Source organism: Lepidochelys olivacea, assembly GCF_965140295.1.
Source record: "Lepidochelys olivacea isolate rLepOli2 genome assembly, chromosome: 1".
Lineage (NCBI taxonomy): Eukaryota > Metazoa > Chordata > Testudines > Cheloniidae > Lepidochelys > Lepidochelys olivacea.
The window spans coordinates 280986840-280998945 of NC_140411.1; the positions used below are offsets into that span (position 1 = coordinate 280986840).

The 12106-nt window shown below is 39.9% G+C and overlaps 1 protein-coding gene across 1 annotated transcript in view; it reads right to left on the reverse strand.

Moving 5' to 3' along the window:
• OTOGL (otogelin like) overlaps positions 1-12106 on the reverse strand; it is a gene marked incomplete at its 5' end in the record, with an annotated part of 129145 nt that overhangs the window by 86775 nt on the left and 30264 nt on the right. Inside the window, 6 exons of the mRNA XM_084634033.1 lie at positions 3154-3316; positions 4067-4116; positions 5187-5261; positions 6719-6884; positions 7472-7681; positions 9421-9545. Of these exons, the coding sequence (XP_084490159.1) occupies positions 3154-3316; positions 4067-4116; positions 5187-5261; positions 6719-6884; positions 7472-7681; positions 9421-9545 (789 nt within the window). The remainder of the gene's footprint in view (positions 1-3153; positions 3317-4066; positions 4117-5186; positions 5262-6718; positions 6885-7471; positions 7682-9420; positions 9546-12106) is intronic.

The window sequence follows — 12106 nt, forward strand, 5'->3', positions numbered from 1 at the left end:
TTCTTGCCCTGACCTTGCCCAGTGGTTAAGGAGAACAACTTATCACCCTCATCTTTTTTACAACCGTTTATGTACCTGAAGACTTATCAAGTCCCCACTCTGCCTTCTCTTCTCCAGACTAAACAAACTCAATTTCCTCAATCTTCCCTTATAGGTCATGTTTTCTAGACTTTAAATCAGTTTTGTTGCTCTCCTCTAGACTTTCTCCAAGATGTCCACATCTTTCCTAAAGTGTGATGACCAGAACTGGAAACAATACTCCAACTGAGGCCTTATCAATGCCAAGTAGAGTGGAAGAATTGCATCCTGCTTACAACACTCCTGCTAATACATCCCAGAAGGATGTGCACTTTCTTGGCAACAGTATTACATTATTGACTCATATTTAGTGTGTGATCCACTACAACCTCCAGATCCTTTTCTGCAGTACTCCTTCCTAGGCAATTTCCATTTTGTATTTGTGCAGTTGATTATTCCTTCCTATGTGTAATACTTTGCTCTTGTCCTTATTGAATTTCATCCTATTTATTTCAGATCATGTCTCCAGTTTATCCAGCTCATTTTGAATTTTAATCCTACCCTCCAAAGTACTTGCAAACCCTCCCAGCTTGGTATCGTCCACAAACTTTAAATGTACTCTTTGCCATTATCAAAATCATTTATGAAGCTATTGAATAGAACCAGACCCAGGGCAGAGCCCTACAGGACCCCACTCTATATGCCCTTCCAGCTTGATTGTTAACTATTGATAAGTACTCTCTAAGTATGTTTTTCCAACCAGTTGTGCACTTGCCTTACAGAAGGTTCATCTAAGCTATATTTCTCTAATTTGTTTATGAAAAGGTCATGTGAGACAGTATCAAAAGCCTTAAAGTAGAGATATATCACATCTACTGCTTCCCCTCTATCCACAAGGCTTATTATCCTGTCAAAGAAGGATATTAGGTTGGTTGACATGATTTGTTCTTGACAATTCCATGTTGACTGTTACTTATCACCTTTTGTTCTTCTAGGTGTTTGCAAATTGATTGCTTGATTATTTGCTCCATTATCTTTCCTGGTAATGAAGTTATGCTGACTGGTTTATAGTTCCCTGTGTTGTCCTTATTCCCCCTTTTATAGATAGGTACTATATTTTCCCTTTTCCAGTCCTCAGGTACATATAAGACAAAATCATAACACACTTGCAAGAGACTAAACTTAATTAATAGGTTAACCTCCTGTCTAAAGAAGTGTATCTCACCCAAAGTCCTTTTCAGCATTTTCAGCTGGCTGAGATCCCATTTTCCTAAATGTAAACAGCAGCAGGATGACAGAGTATCTTCTTTATTCCCCAAATACAGCCCAGCAAACCTTTGAAGTGCATCTCAAGATAAGGTTCTCTTCCCCAGCTATGTTCCTCTACCTGTTAGTTCCTATCTGAAATTCTGCATTCAGCTCAGACAGGTATTGTGAATGAGACAATACTTAAATTTACATTTAAACAACCAGACAGATGGACACATATCTCTTATCTGATAGAAAAGCTATTTTGCACATCTGATGGTGACCAGTACCTTAGAAAAGATTTTAAAACTTTTCAGTATGTATGTATACACACACACACACACACATTACTGCTTTCATACTACTTGCACTTATATTTCACAAAAATATTAATAACCAGTGTGACATGGGCTTTCCTTTGAGACCAGAACATACATACCAGAATCAGGATATTCTTGTACCCATTTGCCAGTTGACATTAAGGGGTTCTTCAGTCACATAAGATATAAAACTAGTCTATTGTTTTCTTTAACTCAATGGCAGGGAGAAAGTCTTTAATAATGGGGTTTTCTTTTTAAAAATTAAACAGAATTGTTCACAATTAGAAGGAGGGGTAAAGATTAGCCTCTGTTCATTATTATTTCTTGTTCCTCAACATCTCTTCCTAACACCTGACTATATCAACTGAGGCTAGTACTAGTGCCTTACAATTGCAAATCTATAATAAGTCTGTTACCTTCCCAGGACTTTCTTTAAGTCCCACTCCATCTAAACTGGATATCAATAACATTTTTTTCTGTAAAAACAGAAATAATTTCTAACCCTCATATTTTGGAGATAACACTATTCTATTCTATCTGACTTTGGACTAGAAAAGCAAATTGACCCCTGCATGCCTGAACAGTACAAGGAAATACAGAAACATAATTTCCCACTAATTATGCACTAAATATGAATTTATTTTCCATGCAACAAAGTGAATGCTTAATCTTTAACTAAATCAACCAAGATTTTAATGTTTATCATCACAGTTTCATCCAACACAATCTGAGATGGATTATGGTGGTTAAAACAGGTAAACAGAGTCACATCATTTTCTATCTGTAGTACACATATATCAACTGTATGTCAGTGTGGCAGATTTGGAACTGCCTGTACAATTAATACTGTATTGTGACCAGCATATTGTGATGTGTATTGCATCCGTATGTTGAGTTAATTCAATAGCATGATTTTCAAGAAATGCATCCAAGAAGGGGGGCAGGAGTGGATCTGGATATACATTTTGCACCAAACACTTGAGAGACAACGCAAGAACCATTTTCTTTGATGCTCTGGCTCAACCTCTTGCGGAGATCACCAGACAGATCCCCCAGAGGGTAAGACTGGCCTGCCTAGGGCTCTAGGGGAGGCAGAAATAAATGGAGACCTTTTGTTGTTTTAAAATCCTTTACTCTTATGTTATGCTTTGTTCCTATTGCTAAATAAATATATTTATTATATTAGCTTCCCAGTCAGACTAGTTAGGGTACACACAGCTGATGCACAGGGTCCTGTAGCCTGGGACCTGATCTAAGATTGGGAGAGCAGCAGGATTCTGTGAAGAAAAGGTAAGGCATGAGGCCTAGCACCTGTGGGGGGGTGCACTCACAGAGATAACAGAAAGGGTCAGTGATACAGCTATTCAGGTAAGCATGACAATCACTATTTTACATCCCAGGAAAAAGACAGCATGATAGATTCAAATGTTTGCAAGCAAAACAGAAGAAGGCAATTTACGAATTGAACTATCTGAAGAAAAAAAAGAAGATAGTATGCAGGGGGTCCCTGTGGAGGAAAAGTATTCCTGTCCCTCTGGCTCTATTAAACACTCTGACTTACACTTACCCTGGGGGGCAGATACAACCACTTGCACATGGAGGTGATGGCACACAGGTGAAGTTCATGGCAAGGTTTGCACAGGAGATCTCACAGTTCACACCAGCTGCTGGTAAGCCAGGCACTGAATATCTGCAGTCATAGTAGATTTTTCCTTCAGGGCACGTGTGAACTTCAAATGTAAAATGCAAATTGAATGAGATCAGCTTCTCCTTTGCACTGAAAGTTTCTAATTTTTTTAGTTCACAATTTATTTTTAAAAATATTGTAATTAATAAAATATACTATTTAAACTAAATGCGTTTTGTATGTGTTCAACTGCAGTTAAAGTGAAAATTTGCATTTTTGTTTATATTCTATGTAATTATTTCATTAAGAATATCTATTAACTAAGGTCCAAAATTGAAAACTTCAGTGCCTAAAGTTAGGCATCTAAAGCAAGGCACCAAGGACCTGCTCCACAGCCTATTATAGTCAATTACCAATCACTTCAGTGTGCTTTGAATCAGCCCTTAATAAAGTAGCTTGATTTTCAGAGGTGTTGAACACTCACAAATTCCAGCAGAAATCCAACTGAAATTTCACCTGCTCTGCACCTCTGAAAATCAGGTTTCTTCCCTTTAGATGTTTTAATATGGAATTTGGGGGGTTAATTTTAGGCACCCATGTTTGAAAATTGTGGCCTATGTCTTACAAGAGGTGCCTTTAAAAATTCTGCTTAAGTGACTTAGGAATACAAGTTGTATTGAAAGTCAGTTAGATCAAGATAAGTAACTCTAGACTGAAAAAATAATTGTCATAAATAGTGGTGATATTTAGCATCTGATGAGATGTATATGAATATAAAAAAGCAAATGAATGAATACTTGACAGCAAATATTTTTCCTGTGAAACTGTAAAATAAGACAAGAATATAAATCACCTGCAGTTGTAGCAGTTTCAGTGCATTTCATGGTTCCATTCAAACACTGGCTGGTGTAAAGAAAACAAACCATCTTTATTCCAGGAAAAAATAAATCACACAACTGCTGTGTACGTGAGAAAACAACTTAGCAATTATATAGCACTCAAAAACACTACCTAATTTAAACAATCTAAATCAAGAGGGAAATGATCATTAAACTTTAGGAATCTAAATCTGTCCACAATTCTGTGTGTAACTTATTTATATTGATTCAGGAACTGGGTGTCTCAGGGTATTGGTAATGTGATACAGGCCTACTGTGCATGTGCATAGGCCCCCATTTTTGAGAAATAACAGGAGACAACTGGGGTGGGGGGGACTAATCAGCACAACAGTGCAACACCACTCGCTTAAATTTGGCCTAGCCACCCCCCTGTCATGACGGAGCCAAACCTCAGCAGCATTGCGGCCTAGTGCGCTGGGTCACACCCCATTCACTGAAGTTTGGCGTGGCCACCTCTCTGTCATAATAGGGGGGCGGCCACACCCAACTGATCAGCCTAAACCCTGGGTCTCTCAACACCACTTATTGAAGTTTGGCAGCCACACCAAACCTGAGCAGAATGGGGCCAAGTGAGTGTGAAGCAAGTGGAGCTGGACAGCCAGGATCAGGAGGAGCCACCTGAGCTCAGAATGGGAGTGGAGGGCTGAGCCGGGGGGACACAGGGAAGAAAGGGCAACTTTGAGTGGCTAAGAAAATCCCAGAGGAGATGGGTGAGGTTGAGTTGTTGGCTGGCTGTGGGGTGACTGAGGAGTGTTGGGAGGGGCTGCAGGGTGAGATGGGTTGTGGCAAGTAGGGGGCAATGGGGCACGGTGAAGTTGGGGCGAGTGGCGAATATTGAGTGGTGGTGGGATGAATTGTTTCTTTGGGTTTATGAGTTCTTTATTAAGAATATATTAAATCCAGTTTCTTTCAAGATTTCCTTTTCCAACATTGAAATAAACACGGATCTTGAAGCAGTTAGGCCCTGATTCTGAATTAAGAACCACACAGGCATAGGGGTCTGTTCATACAATTCTACTAGCAGGATCAGGGCCTGAGTGAGTCAAAGATTAAACACTTAATACCAAAACCTACCAGGAGCCTGACTGCGTGGGCAGGATTTCCCCAGGCTGGAAGGTTCTGCCTTTGTAATAACAACGACAGCTAGATCTGTGAAAACAAAGCTTATGCATATGGGTATGAAAACTATATGAAATAGGATATAAGGATATTTACTCTTCAGATCCTAACTAAGTTGGATAAACACACAGTTTAATTCTCTAACTGACCTGCTTATTTATATTTACAGTGCAAGCTTAACCTAAGGCAAGAATTAAGGGGTGAAATATTGGCCCTATTGAAGTCAATGGGTATTTTGCCATTGACTTCAATTGGGCCAGGATTTCACTCATATCCTGTAATGATCTTCAAATTACTTATTTGCTGTTTCTGTGTGTTGCAGCCTCACAGAAAGTAGCTTTTCTTCCTGGTTACAGGATGAGTAAGGCAGGATGCAGCCTGACTTAGGAACATAGGGAATTGCCATACTGAATCAGAGACTCAAGTTTCATCTGGTGTAGTATCCTGTCAGACAGTGGCCAGAACCAGACACTTCAGAAGACAGTATAAGAGCCACTCAGAAAGCAGCTGTGGGGTAATCAGCTTCCCACATTGATTTCTAATAGGTAGAGATTGGCTAAAACCAAAAGGTTTGCTGTCCTTTCCAAAACTGTTATTGTCATTAATTGTAACAACTCTGGATATTCTTGATAACCATATAAACTTCCAGTCCTTTTTTTGGAATCTTATTAAGTTCTTGGCCTCAATGACTTCCTGTGGTAATGAGTTCCACAGTTAATTACATTCTGTGTGTGAAGGTACTTCTTTTTATTGATTGTGAACTTCCCACCTTTTAATTTAATTGAATGTCTCCTTGGGCTTCTGTTATGTGTAATGGAGAACAGACGTTAAAGATCCACCTTCTCTATTATTTGATACACCTCTATCACATCGCCTCTCATTTGTCTCCTTTCTACTGTAAACAATCCCAATCTTTTCAATCTCTCTTCATATGAGAATTTTTCCATGACCTTGAGCATTCTCATCGCTCTTCTCTGAACCACTTACAGATCTGCAAAATCTTTTTTTAAAACTGGGTGACCAGTACTGCAAACAGTATTCCAGGAGAGGCTACACCATTGATTTATATAAGGGCATTATGATAGTTTTATATTATTTGCTATCTCTTTCCTTATGTATTCTAACATTCTGTAGCTTTTTTTGACTGCTGCTGTGCATTGAACAGAGGTCTTCAATGAGCTGTATACAGTGACACTGAGGTCTCTTTCTTGAGCTGATATAGTTAATTTAGAACCTTGTAAGGTGTACGTGTAGTTTAAATGTTTCCCTCCAATGTGCATTACTTTAAATTTTCTGACACTGAACCAGTAAATCACTTGTCTTGTTGGCCATCCATCACCAATTACACTATCAGCAGCCAATAACTGGTTCAGTAATAGTGGTGGAGAAAGGGGAACACAAAATGAGATGCAAGAAAGAGTTCTGTTTTTAAGTCTTGCTGCAAAGCGACAAACACGGTATATTCAAAACAATGTAATATGACTTACACTGGCACACAAAAGTTGATTGATTCTTCAAAGTATTTTCCATCAGGGCAATTGCATCCTTCAGCACAGTCGTCATTACAGACATGCGGGGCAGAAAGGGAAGAACAGGAGTGTCCGCAAAAAGAAGAGCACCGATGATACAGCATACCACTTCGGCACACTAGAGCTAAGGGGGAAACATCATCATCTTATGAGGTTGCAATAAATACACTGAGATACATTTATGACAGTGTGAGATAACACAGTAAGATGTACTGTCCCAAATTGCCACAGAGATGTGCTGGGGTTTAGTCACGTGATTCTCAGCTAAACCTCAGCCCAACTCTGATTTCAAGTGTGTTAGAAATTTCTTGACTTCACTCATTTTGAGGCTTTAAATGATTAAACTCAGGACGCCTTTTTGTTAAGAAAAACCCTTGAAAAAGTCTGTGTGTTTCAAAGTATATTAAATATATTTCAGTTTCTAGGGGAGAGGAAGAATGATGCAGTGGTTAGGGTATTAGCCAATGATTTGAAAGATCTGGATTCAAGTCCCTGCTCTACCTTCCATATCACACTGTGACCACTTTCCCCTTCTTCCAAAAAGTGACACCCTAGGCACTGCAGCTGCAGCTGCTGTGCATTATGTTTGCGTTTCAACATCCCAAAGCAGGATTCTAGCTTCTGATGCAAAGCAAAGATTTGTTCTATTTCAAAGAATTTCTCATCATTCCCCATTTCTAAAACTATTCTTCTTTTGCAAATGTTACTCACCGCAGTATGAAACATGAGCTCTGAAATCAATAGCAATTCCATGCTTGCCACAGATATAGGCATAGTGTGCAAGTGCATTACACAAACAGCTGCTTCCACATTTACAGGCATCAAAACGGCACAGCTGGTAGTATAATCCTGGACTGACGTATGGGTGACATGGAGCAAAAAGTTCTTGATTGATGATATCACAGTGGGATGCATAGCCAACTAAGGGAAGGCAACATTTTCTTTTTTGGCAGTACTCATGATAATATAGCAATCAAAAATAAATAGCAAAGAGTATCAACAACACACCAATTCATACAACTGTGCAATAAAAGCTTCTACATAAAGTAGTTCCATAAAATACTGTTATTTGTAACTGACGTAAATATTTCAGCAATGAACTTTGCTTCAATAAAAATACCTAACTAAATAAAAATCTATATTGAGCTGAAGGAAACATGTAAATGGAAACAGAACACATTTCAAAAGCGTAAAGAAAGTCATTGAGAGTTTTGGGGGGTTGCAATGGCCAAACTTTTCTTGACATGCAGGCTGGGCAGTTATTACAAATTGGAGCTTCGGGACACAAACGTTCCAAGACTACTGCTCTCTCCATATGCCACAAAGTGCTTCCTGGCGTTACTGACTTTTTGCTGGCCTTCCCATTGAAATTCTTATGTGGCACAAAATGCTCCATTATTTCTGCTTTGATGCTGAGCCTGTCTCATGCTTTCATTCATTTTATCTCATGGCATTAACAGAAACAGGGAGAAGCAGGTGACTGGATGCTTGGCTGTTACATGGTGGAATAGCTGCCACAGAAAAGACCACAGATGACCATTCCAACTGCATGGCTGAGACCTATGCCAGCCCACCACATGTGGCTTATTGCTGCACTTGGACCTCTTCTACAGTACTTTGATCCTTGGATTCCTAAAGATGACGATACTTGTCCTTTGAACTCAAATATGAAGGCTAAGAGCAAATCAAACTCAGATCTTTGTTGTCTCTTGCCACCAACCACACCTCTCCCTGAGCCTTCCCACCTCTTAAACCCTCCTGTAGTCTGTCCTGGAGCTGCCAGGAAGGCTCAGCTCTCTGATAACAAGCTTCCTGTTTTCCAGCTACCACCTCCCCAGCCAGCCACATCAACACCACTGTCCTTCTGTGTGCTATACTAGATGGCATCCATCGCCAACCACCACCGCTGCTCTGCATCATCCACCCATACCGCTTTCCTGTATGAAACAGGGGGTGGAACTTGACAGCAGAGGGAGGCAGGGCAATCTTTCAGGCAGGCCAGAGGAAGGGAGAGGGTATCTTGGGGGGAATTGGGGAGATGACTCTAAACAAAAGTCCTAAAGTGGCCCCCTTGCATTGGCCACAGATAACCACAGCACTCTAGAAAACTGCCCAGCCCTGAAGATGTAAAACGCCTTAGGATTCACTAGCTTCCTAAAAGTTGAAGATTATTCTGGGATCAGTCCTGTAGTCTTTACTCAGGGCTCAATTCCACTGGTTTCAGTGGAGGTAAGGCCTGATTAAGGACTTGAAGATTATACCCAAAAACATTAAAAATACTAAATCCAAATTATATCTGGGGATAAGGCACAACCCCTGTGAGCTACACATGCGTATCAGAGAGGAGACCTAACAGCCTTCAAATTTGCAAAACATGCTTATATTTCTTAAAAGGAAACATAAGCACATCCAAAATTAAGTAATCACCTTTGCATATGCCAATAGTTATTTCAGTTTGTATATTAAGGACATTAAACACACCAAAGGAAAGGGTTTGCAAAAAAAAAAAAATCAGTGTGTGTCTAAAACTGAAGTTACACTAATACCCACAGATAATCTGTAAGGAACAATGACGTTCAGGCAGCATAGAGAGAACAAAATCCTGCTCTAGTAATGTGGTTAAGATAAATCTAAATCAAAATTCCAAAAGTGGACCATACCGTTTTGTTGATTAACGTTGCAAGGATCAACCACAGGAACGTTGACAGGCGCAAAACAAGCTGAGGAAACCTTCCATGCATTGGCATGAAGCTGTGGGGTTCCTTCAATCATCCCTGCTGGAGAACTGAAGGGAGAAGGAAAGATAAAGCAAAAGATCAGCACTGCCTGGTAGAAGGGCTTCTCACATAGACTAGTTATTAATATTGTCTTTGCATTTGTTCAGATCTCTCTTGCACATCCATTGATTCCACACCACAGTGGAATTACCCTGTCTCTGCACTTTGTTTCAGAATCTTTGTAAAGGAATGAAATGAACAGAACTCTCATGAAAACATTTTCCTTTACAACTGGCAAATACTACCTTTGAAAGTATAATGTCTATTCAGTGTGCCTGGTATAGGTACATAAACATTTTGGAAAGTTAAGTATACTTAATCAAGGCCTGTCCAGTGTTCTTTGCATTATTACAAACATTTATAACATCTTTGCCAACTCTGTCTTATAAATTCTTTATAACATTAAAACCAAGAAAACAAATATGAGAGATGAATCCTCTTTCGGGTTTCCTGCCTCCATTTGTCAGGCTTGCTCCAGCAAATAATAACAACCACTAACTCTTATTTAGCACTTTTCATCAGTAGATCTCTAAGTACATTACAAAAGGAGGGCAGTAGCATTATCCCCACTTTACAAATAGTGAAACTGAGTCACAGAGAGGTGAAGTGACTTGCCCAAGATCACCTCACAGGCCAGTAGAAGACCTGGGAATAGAACCAAAGTCTCCTAAGACCTGCTCTACCACTGGGCCACTTGCATGGATTTTGAACCAGAAAAAATCCAATGTATGGATTTTGAACCAGAAAAATCCAACACAGTACAAAAAGAATGACAATTTGAGAATATGGAATATAAATTTAGGGAGGGATTTTCAAAAGCATTCAGTGTTGGCCTGATTCCCTTTGAAGTCAGCTTTATTACTGACATCAAGGGAGACAAGTTTTGACAAAGTGGAGAGCTGTTAAAAAAATCTACCCTTAAAGTACACTTTTGTGGATTTCAACGGGAATTTGTTTATGTTTATGCCTGTCTTTAAAAAGAAAAACGTTGCATAACTGACCAATTTTATTATTAAATGCAAATCAAATCACTTTGTAAAAAAATGATCTTAAAAGGAAGGACAAAGTCCAGGTCTAAGTATAAAATGTGTAATATTCTTTTTCACAACATATTCAAAGGCATTAACTTTTTAAAATAAAAGTTTCTCTCATTAGCTCCTCAGCTGCTGGAGCAATCACATGACCCATAAACTCTAGCCTGTGATAGCCAAGGTAACCCCAGGGCCCAAGCCCCAACCTAAGTAACAGACACTAACTGTTGTTGTGGACATGCATATAAACTTAAGCTGCTTCCTCTGAGAAAATGAATCAAAATGAGTCCTGCTGTCTCTACTGGCTCAGCAAGTCAAAGAACCTCAAACATGTAAGCAAATTCACCATTCAAACAAGCAGTCTCCACATTTTTTAGCCTTCATAAAGGTATAATAAAAGTCAGGTTCAGCTTCAGCTAATATTTTACTGATGCAGAAATGTCTAACCTCACTTCAACCCGAAGCAACTGCATTCATTTGGTGAGCCATGAGTGAGAGCAGAATTTGGCCACTGCTACAACTCACGTGTTTAGTGAAGTATCAAAAAGGCTGACAAATAGCCAGTTCTCAATGATGTTTTAATTTCGTATTCAATATGTCAAACAAATCTACTTTCTATAAGGAATTGTGATAGAGTTTGAAGGATTTTCAGGAAGGTATAGAACAGGGATCAGCAACCTTTGGCAAGTGGCCTGCTAGGGTAAGCCCCCTGGCGGGGCGGGCCAGTTTGTTTACCTGCCGCGTCAGCAGGTTCTGCTGATCGCAGCTCCCACAGGCCGCAGTTCGCCGGTCCAGGCCAATGGGGGCTGCAGGAAGCAGCAGCCAGCATATCCCTCGGCCTGTGCCGCTTCCCACAGCGCGCATTGGCCTGGAACAGCAAACCACGACCAATGGGAGCCGCGATCAGCCGAACCTGCAGATGCGGCAGGTAAACAAACCGGCCCGGCCAGCCAGGGAGCTTACTCTGGTGGGCCACGGGCCAAAGGTTGCTGATCCCAGGTATAGAAGTAGGACTAAAGGAAAGAGGAAAGGATAACCTTTGTGATTAAGGATTCTTCTTGTTTAAAGTTGTGCCAATCCTAATAACATTTAAGGAAAGAAATCAAGCAATAAAGTGTTTGGAAATCAAGGGAGAATGGTAGCAGTATTGGATACTGCATTTTTCCTGGCTCTGATGCCCTGTGCTTATGGTTTGGATGCAAAGGAGCTACCAGGAAATACCAGGAATAACATGATTCAATACACAGATGACATGTTAATCTTCTTAAAAAGGAGGACGGCATACAGTGATTTACAGAGTAGTTTCTTGCCATGCCATGGTCAAGAAATAAGTCAGTATGGTCACAGAAAGGCTGTTTTCCTTTGTTAAAAAAAAAATCCTATTTAATCCATAAATCAAATGAGAACAAAATGTTTTACAAAAAAAAAATGAATGTGCAAAAGAATCATAGAATCATAGAATATCAGGGTTGGAAGGGACCCCAGAAGGTCATCTAGTCCAACCCCCTGCTCGAAGCAGGACCAATTCCCAGTTAAAT